Source organism: Bidens hawaiensis, unplaced genomic scaffold (genome assembly GCF_021521415.1).
Source record: "Bidens hawaiensis isolate Kalapana, Puna unplaced genomic scaffold, B.hawaiensis_p1.1 tig00038684_1, whole genome shotgun sequence".
NCBI classification, from domain to species: domain Eukaryota; kingdom Viridiplantae; phylum Streptophyta; class Magnoliopsida; order Asterales; family Asteraceae; genus Bidens; species Bidens hawaiensis.
The window spans coordinates 66,640-79,304 of NW_027505574.1; the positions used below are offsets into that span (position 1 = coordinate 66,640).

Genomic DNA, 12,665 nt, shown 5'->3' on the forward strand with positions numbered 1-12,665 from the left:
TTGATCCTTATAACGAACTGGACCCTCTAGCAAATCAGTCCATATAGCGAACCAGTCCATGTAGCGAATTGGATCTTCTAATTCGTTATCTCTTTTAACGAATGGTCAAAGCGAACTGGGAGTTAGTTCGTTATCTTATCCATAACGAATTTGAACACGAACCAAGTCTAGTTCGTTAGGCTTCCTTTAACGAATCATCAGACGAATTACCCCTAGTTCGTTAACTCTCCGTTAACGAATTAGGGTTAGGTCAGAGAATGTCAGAACATTCTCTGACATTCCCCTTTTTCCTCGTACCATTTCGTTTCCGGTGTCGTCGCGGAAAAACGCGGTTTCGCCGGAAAAACGAGTTTTGACTCGTTTTTCAACGTTTTTCGCCCCGTTCGATCCAGATCTGAGCTAGGATGATCCCTAAGCTCATCTTAGGTTAGGTTTATACCCGATTCCATCCGGATCTCGTGACTTAAACGGTTTAACGGTGTCGGCTCGTCGTTTCGTGACCATATCTAACGGGTTTAAGTTCATACAACATCATACTATTATTAACTTGGATCGGGATCGGTTTTTCTATATTGGTTCGGCTAGAGAAAGGAGAGAAATTAGAGAGAGAGCTTAAGTGTGTTTTGGTGGTGTATGGAATATGTTTGAAATGAAATTAAATGGGTAATTATGACTTATATAATTATGGATCATGGGCTTAAGCCCATGGTATTTCCTTCTTTCTTTTATAACCCATGTCCATAACCCATATCCATTTAACCCAGCACTCGCCCGACTCATAATAACTCGTATTTTCATTTATTAACCGAAACTAGAAAACAGGATGTTACAATTTAGAGCACGAAATACATTTTTCAATGCAAGAGAAAGATTTAACAGGAAATCCCCTCACATTCTCACCTTTGACTAATTTGTTTAAGTTTTTGAAATTTAAATGGCCAAGAAGTTTATGCCATAGAGATGAGTCATTCTCTGAGGCCTTAGATATTAAACATGAAGCAGTCCTACGTGAGTAAGAGCTATTCATATCCAATATGTAAGCATCATTGTGCCTCGGAGTACGCATTAAAATTCATTCTTCTGGTACTTTGAAACCTGATTTGAGAATCAAGCATTCATTCTCAGTAAATAATGTGGAGTACTATCGATCACAAATTTGTGAGACATTTAGCAGATTGTGATTCAATTGCTCCACCAAATTGACGTCATCAAACTTCATGATCCCATTTGACCCTCTTCCATGTTTTTTAATGTTACCACCCACATCTCCATCAAAAGAAATGTTTTCACCATTAAACGGTTTAACGTCAAACAGCAGGGACTTGTCTCCCGTCATGTGTCGGGTGCAGCCACTGTCTAAGTACCAAATACTATTGACAGACCTTGATATACCCTACACACATTAAAAATTAATTAGACATGGGTTCCCAAGACTTAGTTTTCTCGGAAAGGTTGACCACAAAGTTACCATCTTTTATTGCCGTGTCATCAATTATGAAGTTTTGGGATGTGCCAGAATCAGAAGAGCAGTCCTCAGGAATCCATGCATGTGCAGGTTTCCTGGTTTTAGAAGATTTTTTTGACTGTCTTCTTCTTAGTTTCAAAATAAAATCCTCAGATTTCTCAATATTTGGATTCTTTTTCTTGTTTCCTTTTGGTGAATTCCTTGACCCGAATACTTTTAACAAGCCTATTTCAAGCTTGTAAACACAACTACAACTACAAGTGAACGCGAAAACCCACTTCAACACTTAAACACACAAAAAAGACCAAAATCCAAGGTTGTGACCCAAGAACCACAACTAGTAGAGTCGAGAGCTCTGATACCAATTGTAGTTCCGAAGAGTGGATCAAACAACAAAGTTCTTGAATCAATCTCACTTACTAGCTAGCGGAAAACACTAATATGCAACCGACATCTCTGATCTTGTTGGTGTTTGTTATTACAGTACTAGAAAACTCAATACTAGAAAACTGGGCATTTGCAACCGCCGTTTCGGTCACAAATTGGTTGCGAATGCCCTTTTGTGACCGAATTGCGATCGGTTTTTGCGGTCGGGAATTATTTTGCAACCGTTTTTTTGTGACCGAAAAAACTATTGCAACCGATTTTGCGACTAAATTTTCCGATGAAAATCTAGCGACCGAATTTGCGACTGAATCTTATTTGCGACCGGTTTTGTGACCGACCTTTTAGCGATTGAGATTGCAATCAAGTTTTTAGAGACCAGTTTCGTGACTGAAAATTTTACAACTGATTTTACAACTGGAGTGTTAGCGACTGCAATTGAACTTTTCGGGACTGAATTGTTTACTGGCTACATCTCTTTGCGAGAAATTTTGGGTATGAAATTGCAACCAAATTTCTTTACATTTGGGTCTTTACAACCGTTTTAGACTCTTAGTAGAAAAAAAGGTTCTATAGAATTATGTCTTCTATTCTACTATTTATAAATTTCAATACTAGATCAAATAATTCTACAAATTCCCATGATTCTACAATAAGAAATACCAAGAAATTTTGGATAAATCAATAAAAAAATATAAAAATTCATAGAATCTGAGTGTTTGGAAAATAAAACTAGGAAAAATCACAAAAATATGTAACTAGTATTAAGACGCTTTAAGCTTTTCTCCACATTTTCTTTATTGTTGAGAGCATCAACAATCACAACTTTTGCATATTGTCTCTTAAGTAACTGGATCTATGATAATAACTAACAACTTTAGTCGACCCATATACCTGTAATATGCCAATAACATATCATGGAAAAATGAAAGAAAAAAATAATTGCTTGAGTAATGTCAAGCATTAATAGATAGGAAAAGTAGCTGGTCATGAGGTTCATCTGGTTCCCAACATAAGCATATATTACTCCAATACTCCTAATTTCATGTTGTAAAACTAAAGAAAATATCAAGTCACGACTCACGGCTAAACCAACTCACTTTGACTAAACGATTTATATTTCTTAAATACACAGCAAAACAAAATTAATCTCAGCCAACATTTCAAATTGGGATTATAAGAGAAGAGAACAATTTTCTACAAGCACAACCACGGTAAACAAAACAGAAATGAAAATTAAATATATTTATTACAAGAGAATTACACCAAATGATTGAATCTTGTTCACATCCCCTCATGGCATCCAACTCATAACCCAATTGCAATTACACTTTCAGTTTCACAAACAAGAGTACAAGAAAAGGCTAACATAACTTACATAGAAGAACCAAGTAAACTTATGTCCAAGAACTAACTGACCACGCTTTTAAAACCTGTCATATCCATAAGGCCCCAACTCTAACTTCTGCATATACAACAGTTGAAGTGTGAAACGGTTGTGTTGCGAGGGAATTGAACGTATTATACTGAAAAACCTTACCTAGTAATAAAGGTTGCATTGAGAAGTAGCAACGCGAACATGAAGCAACGATGTTGGAAAGTGGAAACGCCTTCATGAGCAACGTTTCCAAAACTCATTTCGGTTGTGACAGTCAGAGAGGACACGGAAGAAGACGAAGCCAAGATAAGCAGGAACTAAGTAGATCTGGCCTTTACGTGGTGCTTGGAAGAGTATGAAAAACTAAGAATCAAGTATGAATTTAAGGAAAGTATTACCAAAATTAAGGACTTTTGAGTTTCTAACCCATTACGGATTGGCGGCAATTATTTTTGGGTAATTCATTTGGAAGGGAATTCAAAATTTTTATCAGTTCTGGGAATTTTAGAGGGAAATTGAATATTTTTCAAAATAACAACAAATAAATGTAAAAACTTTACTAAAATCTCATTATAAATGTTAGAATGAATATTAATTTAAAGTTATATTTAAAATATGTGTTGAAGTGCCTTAAAATGACTAAGTTATGTAATTAAAAAAATAATTCAACTTTGTCCGTGCCTGTGAGCTCCTTCACGTTGCCCCTGGCGCCATGGTGTTGTGGTGTCCGTGTCCATCAGATTCGAATTCATATGATTGAAGCCATAACGCATAACCTTATATTAGGTTGTGCGGATTTTTAAAGAGTCATATTATGTGAGCATGAAACACCCCCCCCCCAAACAACCCAACCCAACATTTTCTACACACACACACATATATATATATATTACTGTTTTAATAGGGTAGTGGCTAGTTAATCCACGTCGCTCTAACTAACGGGTGACTAGTTATCTTACGTGAGAATAACATAGCGCGATAAGTAGCTCTTGCTATGTATCCCACAACACACAACCTAATCATAGATGTTTATTGACTATCATCGGTCCCTATTGAACCCCATTTACGTAAAGTTGTTCTTGTAAACCATCCTAATTAACTTGTTACTTGTTAAGCATAATTAACCAATATTGACACTAATTACTCCTAATTAACCTCCGATGTCAGCTAGGGGTGTGCAAATGAGTCGGATTCAGACCAAATTAGTGATATTCTCATGACCTGGACCCGAACAACTTTGATTTTTCAGGACCATATTTGCAACCGAAACAATTTCAGTCGTTACATCAGCGACCGATCAATCGTAGTCAAAAATTTTGAACTGTTTTTATGACCATATTAGTTTGTGTTTCACTATCTTTTTCTATTTTTAAAACTATAAAAACATATTTGCAACGGAAACAATTTTGGTCGCTACATTTCCAACCGATTATCAACCGAAAAAGTGTGGCCGCTACTTTGGCGACCAAGGTTGTTTCAACCAATTTTGGTAAGAAGATTTGCGACCGATTTTGCAACCAAATTAATTTTTATTTTATTAATTTCTTTTAACTTTTAAATTGGCGACTACCTTTTCAACCGAAATAAATTCGGTCGTTACATTTGCGACCGATTAGCGACTGAAAAAGTTCAATCGCTAATTCTGCAACCGATTTTGTTTTGGTCGCAAATTTTACAAAATAAGGAGTAGGGAGAGAGTTGGTGAATAGATAAGATTGTTAAATTGCAAAAATGTTGGTTATAGTATGTGCATGCTTCACCTTATATAGGTGAAGCATACCATACTATAGGCTTTCATTATATCGGCCTAATGGGATCTAAATACATGGTCTCGTGCCCAGACATACATTAACGAAACCGTAAGCTAGCAAATTACATCGTGAATAGAATAAACAAATACAAAAGACTATTAGACAAAACATGACCCTACACATTTTGAATAAAAATAAGTTGATTTTAGAGTAAGATTATGTACAACGGACTTGGATCTATTGTACCTGATTGCCTATTTATATCAATCAACATCTGGTCACACAGGGTGCCTATCAATACAGTTGTTTCCAATTTCTAGTGTTCCAGAAATTAAAAACTCTACCAATCTGAGCTTGAAATTCCCTTTATGTTTGTGGGGATTTATAATGACATATATAAAGATTTTGGATTCCCCTACATCCAAAATTTGCCATACATGCACACGTGGGTAAGTGATGTCCTGAACATGAGAAGTTTTTTCCTGTACCATTCAATGGGCCACAATGCACACTTTTATGTTTATATGAAAATAGATATATGTATGCGTATATATTCTCCACTCCAGGTGCTAGATACCCTATTTAAACCTCCATCTGGGCTCCAAGAGTTCATTAAACTTAAAAACTATAGCTTATTAGCCAAGATAAACTAAAGACATGTCCGGCGTTTGGGTGTTTAAGCAAAACGGTGTGGTTCAACTAGTGGATAGTCCTGGAAGTGACTCCTGTCAGGGTTCGGCCCGACGCAAAGTCCTGGTTCATGTGGCAACGAACGAAGTGGTGACTTCATACAATGTGCTGGAAAGAATCCTGTCATCATACGGATGGGAAAGGTACTATGATGATCCTGATTTGTTGCAGTTTCACAAAAGGTCGACTGTGCATCTCATTTCTCTACCTAGAGACTTCAACAAGCTCAAATCGATGAATATTTTCGATATAGTCGTTAAGAACCGCAACATCTTTGAAGTAAGAGATATGTAGTGCCTAGCGAAACTAACAACGGCCATATCTAGTTTGTATAATAACCTGCTTGTCGACTATTGTATTTTCTGGATCAACTACTTTATTATTTGTTTATTTGTTTCCTCTGATTGATTTGAGTGATCGAATGTGTCATTTTCTTGCAAAGTAGGTCCAAGTTTGATTATGGGTTGCCATAATGTTGGAATGCATTATGGAACTCAAATTTGAGTTTTTATTTTTGAAGCTGGGTTTAAGAAGGTAATCTAATTTAGCGCAAGGGTTGTTGGTGCCCATGTATCTGTAAATCTTATTAGTTATGGTATTTTGATATTAAATATTAAAAAATCACGTGTCGCTATATTAAATCGTCTCATTATTCAATTCTGCTTGTATATATTTGTAGAAAAACTAGTATTAAAACCCGCCGCGTTGCGGCGAGGTTAAAACGTATCATATGGTTTCGACAGCTTTTACATTAGCATAAGCCCCACAATAAAAAAAACAAAAAAAAACATTCGCTTTGAATAATAGCTAACAAATCAAAACCGATCTGACGCTAAAATCTGATTCAAATGGAGGTCTTGTCAAAGGACGATCGCACTTTTAATAACATTGAAACCGGATTATGCAAACCAGTTGACTTTTGACTTTAGCTTCACATTTGCCTGTGCTTCATACCAATCCACCTGTTCACTACCGGCGTGTTACATAAACATAAACAAATTAAATACAAAAACCTAAAAAGCAAAATTGTCACAAATCTTTTTGCAATATGCAAACTTGAAACTTTGACTAAACTTGTGAAGGAGAGTGGAGACACCCACATCCTAAAATTTACAAAGAACTGCATATATTTTATCAATTAACTCACAACATTCTTTCAATCAAGAATTTTTTTCATCATTCTTTCAATCAAGAATTTTTTTTCATCCATGATTTCTTTAAAGCATAAATTGCAGAGGCTTTTGGAAATTCAATTTCAAGTGATAATTGTGGTTTTACTTGTATATTATTGTTTTGACCGTGTATAATCACAAAATCAAAGTTATAATCACTTAACCGGGACACAGACAATGAGACTTCAACCCACAATAAGCATTTTACACCAAACGCCCCATAACCACTTTTCTAAACATTAATTGCATATCTAAACACCCTCCTCCTAAAAACCAAAACTTTGAAGAGAAATTCAGTCATCTAGCTGTATAAAAATTTCCTAATTTTGTAAAATGCAAACGAACTTGAATTTAAGGTTTTAATGTTTGCCCACCGACGCGAAAAAATAACCCAAAAACTGTAATGACTGGAACCCCTAATGAATTGTAACCAACATCGAGCCAAAACCACGTTAAGAGAAAAAAAGGGGGGGGGGGGACCAAAATACAATACCTTCAGTTGGGGTTTTTATGCATAATGATGACCGAATAGCCTCGAAGAAACACCTTGATTGTAAACCCATCTTTGTTATTGCAGAACATGAGGGAGTTATAGAAGTTGCCTCAACTTTTTAGTAGGAACTTTTTTAGTAGGAAATTTGCTGCTAGTTTTCTTTTCTTTATCCTGCACAGTGCACACAAATTTCAATTGTTTCTTAAAAATTTTCTACTTCTTATAAGAAAAGAAGGATCATATCAAATGGCATAAGTGGAAACATTTTTAAACCTTGTTCACAAAATAATACTTACCAATATATCACTCTAGAATACATATAGTCCAACATGTCACATGTAGACCAACTGGCTATGGTCTAACCTACAATTGTTTTGTATTCTGCATTTAGAGTAAAGGTCCATTAGTTATTAGAGCAAATACCTTATAGTTGTTTTCATGATGGAATAAAATAGTTTTTATAAAGGTAAATTTGAAAGAAAACTTACACAGGAGGTCTCATAATCCATCCTGAACCGAAGCTTGTGGTTTGGAAACCTACAACAACATCAGCAATTCTAATTTCTTCTAATAATCGTGTAAAAACACGGAAAAGGTATTGATTGATGGATTAAACAACTTACCTATGATATCGGAAAGAAAGTGACAATAGAGGTTGATCGACGGTGGAGAGAGATTGTCAGGAGAGTCCTAGATAGAGAAATTGAACATCGGCGGTCCTCATCCTTCTCGCCTGAAGAGAATCCGGCTAATCTTCCTTCTCCTCCCCTGCCTCCTCTTTCTCTTTTCTTCGGATAAACTCAGCAGCTTCCATTCTCTGTTTCTATCAGATGGTACAACTGATAATGCAAAAACTTAGACGTAATTGTTATATTATAAATATATTCATATATAAAGCAAACAAACCAGAAAACAAATATAATATCTCACGTCGGGTAGGGTGGATCATGAAATGAAAGCAAACATAAACATATAGTGCATCGCAGGATATAAACAAAACGTCTTTCTTTTTTCTCTTTCTTTTATGTATAAAAAATTAAAAATAATACGTACTATTTGAAGTATATATAAGAAAAACAAAAGCAAAGGCAAAAACAATAATAGTAGCAAACTAGGTTAGCAAAAAAGATAGAAGATGACAACAATTTAAAAAAAAGAATCACAAATATATATATATATATATATATAGGATAAGTATCATTACAGAACTGTTAAATTTTTAAGAACTAGTAAATTTATGTACTAACAAACTTGTGATTATATATATATATATATATATATATATATATATATATATATATATAGTTTTGGTATTATTTAAGAACTCTAAAAAAATTAAGAACTCTTAGGAACCCTTAATGTAAGACCCTGTTACCGGTGCCTCACATTTGGACGTTGGATTTACTCATCAACATAGTTCTAATCATCAGAGTTAATCAAAACATACGCGGAATATTAAAACTTTCATAACATTACAATAATAAGTCATAACATGTCTTAAAACATTCATCTTGTCCTTCAAAATCAAAACATAACATAACAAGTCTTCGGATGCCAGACTCTTATTTTTGTGCAATGTGCCCCGCTCAAGCCAGCTGTCTCATTCTACCCACCTGCGTGGATACTAAAAGTCAGCTACGCTGAGTGAGTTCTAGTTAATCAGGTAACGTACAATACGTCTTTACACATTCATATACACGTACCCGAAAGTACATATACATACGTAGTTCTTTACCTTCCTTCATACGTTCATACTATCATACCTTCTTTCTTTCCTTTTATACATACACATATACATACACCTCGTCCTAGAACATTCGCAGATATTATTAGGGTCTGTTCCCTACATCCGCGGATATTATTAGGGTCCGTTCTCTACATTCGTGGATACTATTAGAGTCCGTACCCTACATTCGCGGATATTATTAGGGTCCGTTCCCTTCATTCACGAATACTATTAGGGTCCGTTCCCTTTCTACCATACCTTCCATACCTTTCTATACATTCTTAATTATAACTTCCATAGCACATACATCATTTGTATATCATACATATATATATATCAATCATATCTTTAAACTATCCCTTGACGGTATACGCAATATCCGAAGATCGTTCATGCATCATCAAGCATTCATTCATACATAAATCATATAAAACATACACTTACCATTTAAGGTAAGTATATTAACAAATCATATCGAGTATGCACACAGCCCCGAAAACATAACAAAGAAGTGGGGCAAGAAACTCACCTGAATGCGGTTACGTTCACCGTTTATAGTTATTCCTTTCTTGAGCCGTGCACGGCTAACTATATAATAATTACATGTATCAATTAACTATTACTACCCATAACGTATTTCTATATTTAATTATTACCCTCAACGAACGGGGGTCCGGGGGCAGCGCCCCTGGCAGCGGGGTCTAGGGGCGGCAGCCCCTAGCAGGATCCAAGAGGCAAAGCCCCTGCCTGGGGTCGAGCTGCCAGGTCAGCTTGGAAAAATTTTATTTCCATTAACTGTCTTAACACATTTTCCATTAGGATTTTAATTTGTTATTTAATTCGCTATCTCCTTCGCCATAACGAATTAAGCCTAATTCGTTAACTAATTCGTTACTTTCATAATCTAGTTCGTTAACTGATTCGTCATCTAATCATCATCTGGTTCGTCCTCTGATTCGTTAACTTATCATAACGAGTTGGGCAGGTAACGAATCACTTGATTCGTTATCATTTCATGGCGAACTAGTGGGTAACGAATCACTTGATTCGTCATCTTAGCATAACGAGCTGGGTGATCTAATTCGTTATTTTGTCTTAACGAATGGTTGAACTAATTCGCTATCTGGACATAACGAATTGCATTCTTAGCGAATCATCCCTGTTCTTATCCAGACTTTGACTTAGGGTCAAAGTCAAAATTGCCAAGAACACAGAATAGTCAACATTAATCAGATCTGCAATTTTTTAAACCCTCGTTTCTTAACCAAATATCACGATTTAGGTATCAATGGATTCGGAATTACAGCGCCTACAAATCCTAACCATCAAATCGGTCAAACATCAATGTTTAAGGTGTGAGATTTAGGCATACAGGTTACGGGTTCTTTTAGTTTATCGATTAACATATCAAACGTTAATGGATTTCAGTATTACTTGTTGTGTTTGATTCGTTTTCAACATACAAGAACAGATCTGTGATTTCCCAAACCAATCCGAACCTAAACGAACGATTTCTAATTATAAACGTACCTTAAACGAGTCGAACTATGAACACGGTTAAGCCTTGACGTTGTTTTGGTTCTTCACGACGATTTAGCACCAACGTGATCGGGTTTCCGCCTTCGAATCTCGGCTAGGGTTATAGGATAGTGTTTGTGTGTGTTTTCCAAGGTGTAGGCTATGGTGTAGAGAATGGATAAAAATGGAAAGGTTTAGGGTTTAAGGGGTATTTATACTCCCTTAAGCCATGGACCTAAGGCCCATTCTATTTCTTATTTCATCATCTAAAGTCCAAGCCCTCCTTGTATTAGTTTATTTATTAAAACCGACACACGACACTTCATCGAATAAACAAAATTCCATTTATTTATTATAATCAAAAGTATGATGTTACAAGTCTTCCCCCCTTAAAGAGGTTTCGTCCCCGAAACCTAACTATTACATAATCAAATTCGGGTAAAACTTGCGCATCTCATCCTCAGCTTCCCAAGTAGCATCTGAACCCTTGCGATGCTTCCATATCACTTTCACTAAGGGTATAACCTTGTGACATAGTTGCTTTTCCTTGCGGTCAACTATCTCAATCGGTTGCTCGATGTAATTCAACTGTTCATAAACCTCAATGTCCATTAATGGCACGTGAGACATGTCATAAGCTAGACATTTTCTCAAATGAGAAACATAGAAGATTGAATGAATTCCTTGTAACTCTTCTGGCAAATCAGCTTATAGGCCACTTCACCTACGCGATCTATAATCTTAAACGATCCAATGTACCTCGGAATCAACTTCCCCCTCTTTCTAAAACGGATAATTCCTTTCCAATGAGAGACCTTAAGCATCACATTGTCACCAATGTTAAACTCAATCGGTCGTCGCCGTTTATCAGCATAAGACTTTTGTCGGTCTTGAGCAGCTTTCATTCTTGCTTTAATCTGATCGAACTTTGAAGATGTTTCTTGAACCACATCTAAACTTCCCATCTCCTTCTGACCAATCTCTCCCCAACATACCGGGGTCCTACATCGTCTACCGTAAAGCATCTCAAACGGCGGCATACCAATACTTGAATGGTAGCTGTTGTTATAGGAGAATTCTGCTAGATGCAGATGATCATCCCAACTTCCTCCAAAATCTAGAACGCAAGCACGTAGCATATCCTCAAGGGTTTGGATCGTCCTTTCAGACTGTCCATCTGTTTGAGGATGATACGCCGTACTGATGTTTAATCTTGTTCCCATGGCCTCATGGAACTTCTTCCAAAACCTCGAAGTAAATCGGGTATCTCTATCGAACACGATCGATAGTGGTACACCATGCTTAGATACAACCTCTTTGATGAACAAACTTGCTAACGTTTCTCTGACGAGATGGCCTTTCGTATGAGCAGAAAGTGAGCATTTTTAGTCAAACGGTCCACTATCACCCAGATGGTATCATGATGCTTAGCTGTACGAGGTAGCTTAGTTATGAAATCTATGGTGATGTGTTCCCATTTCCACTCTGGTATCTCTAGAGGCTGCATCTTTCCATAAGGTTTCTGATGCTCTGCCTTGACTTGTAAACAAGTTAAGCACTTACTGACATAATCTACTACATCATTCTTCATTCCCGGCCACCAGCAGTCCTTTTATAAATCTTGATACATCTTAGTGGATACTGGATGAATCGAGTATCTTGACTTATGAGCTTCATCTAAGTTTCGACCTCTGAGATCTCCATGGCGTGGAATCCACATACGATCCGTTCCCTACATTCGCGGATATTATTAGAGTCCGTACCCTACATTCGCGGATATTATTAGGGTCTGTTCCCTTCATTCACGGATACTATTAGGGTCCGTTCCCTTTCTACCATACCTTCCATACCTTTCTATACATTATTAATTATAACTTCCATAGCACATACATCATCTGTATATCATACATATATATATATATATCAATCATATCTTTAAACTATCCCTTGACGGTACACGCAATATCCGAAGATCGTTCATGCATCATCAAGCATTCATTCATACATAAATCGTATAAGACATACACTTACCATTTAAGGTATATTAACAAATCACATCGAGTATGCACACAACCCCGAAAACATAAC

The 12,665-nt window shown here is 36.3% G+C and overlaps 1 protein-coding gene and 1 long non-coding RNA gene across 2 annotated transcripts; one reads left to right on the forward strand and one right to left on the reverse strand.

Annotated features, from left to right (window-relative positions):
* The first annotated feature begins 5,624 nt into the window (after positions 1-5,624).
* On the forward strand, positions 5,625-5,962 carry LOC143614033 (flowering-promoting factor 1-like). Its single transcript, XM_077087585.1, has one exon. It carries the CDS (start codon positions 5,636-5,638, stop codon positions 5,960-5,962), a length of 327 nt encoding a protein of 108 aa, XP_076943700.1. The 5' UTR covers positions 5,625-5,635.
* A 400-nt stretch (positions 5,963-6,362) lies between these two features.
* LOC143614031 (uncharacterized) lies at positions 6,363-8,142 on the reverse strand. The gene is made up of 4 exons (XR_013150229.1): positions 7,822-8,142; positions 7,630-7,714; positions 7,334-7,504; positions 6,363-6,630 (listed from the first exon to the last, which is right to left on the reverse strand). It is a non-coding gene; the product is annotated as an uncharacterized LOC143614031 (long non-coding RNA).
* Positions 8,143-12,665: the final 4,523 nt, after the last annotated feature.

What these genes read in the sequence shown, in the direction of transcription:
- LOC143614033 (XM_077087585.1), top strand. Translation starts at nt 5,636, where the DNA reads ATGTCCGGCGTTTGGGTGTTTAAGCAAAACGGTGTGGTTCAACTAGTG.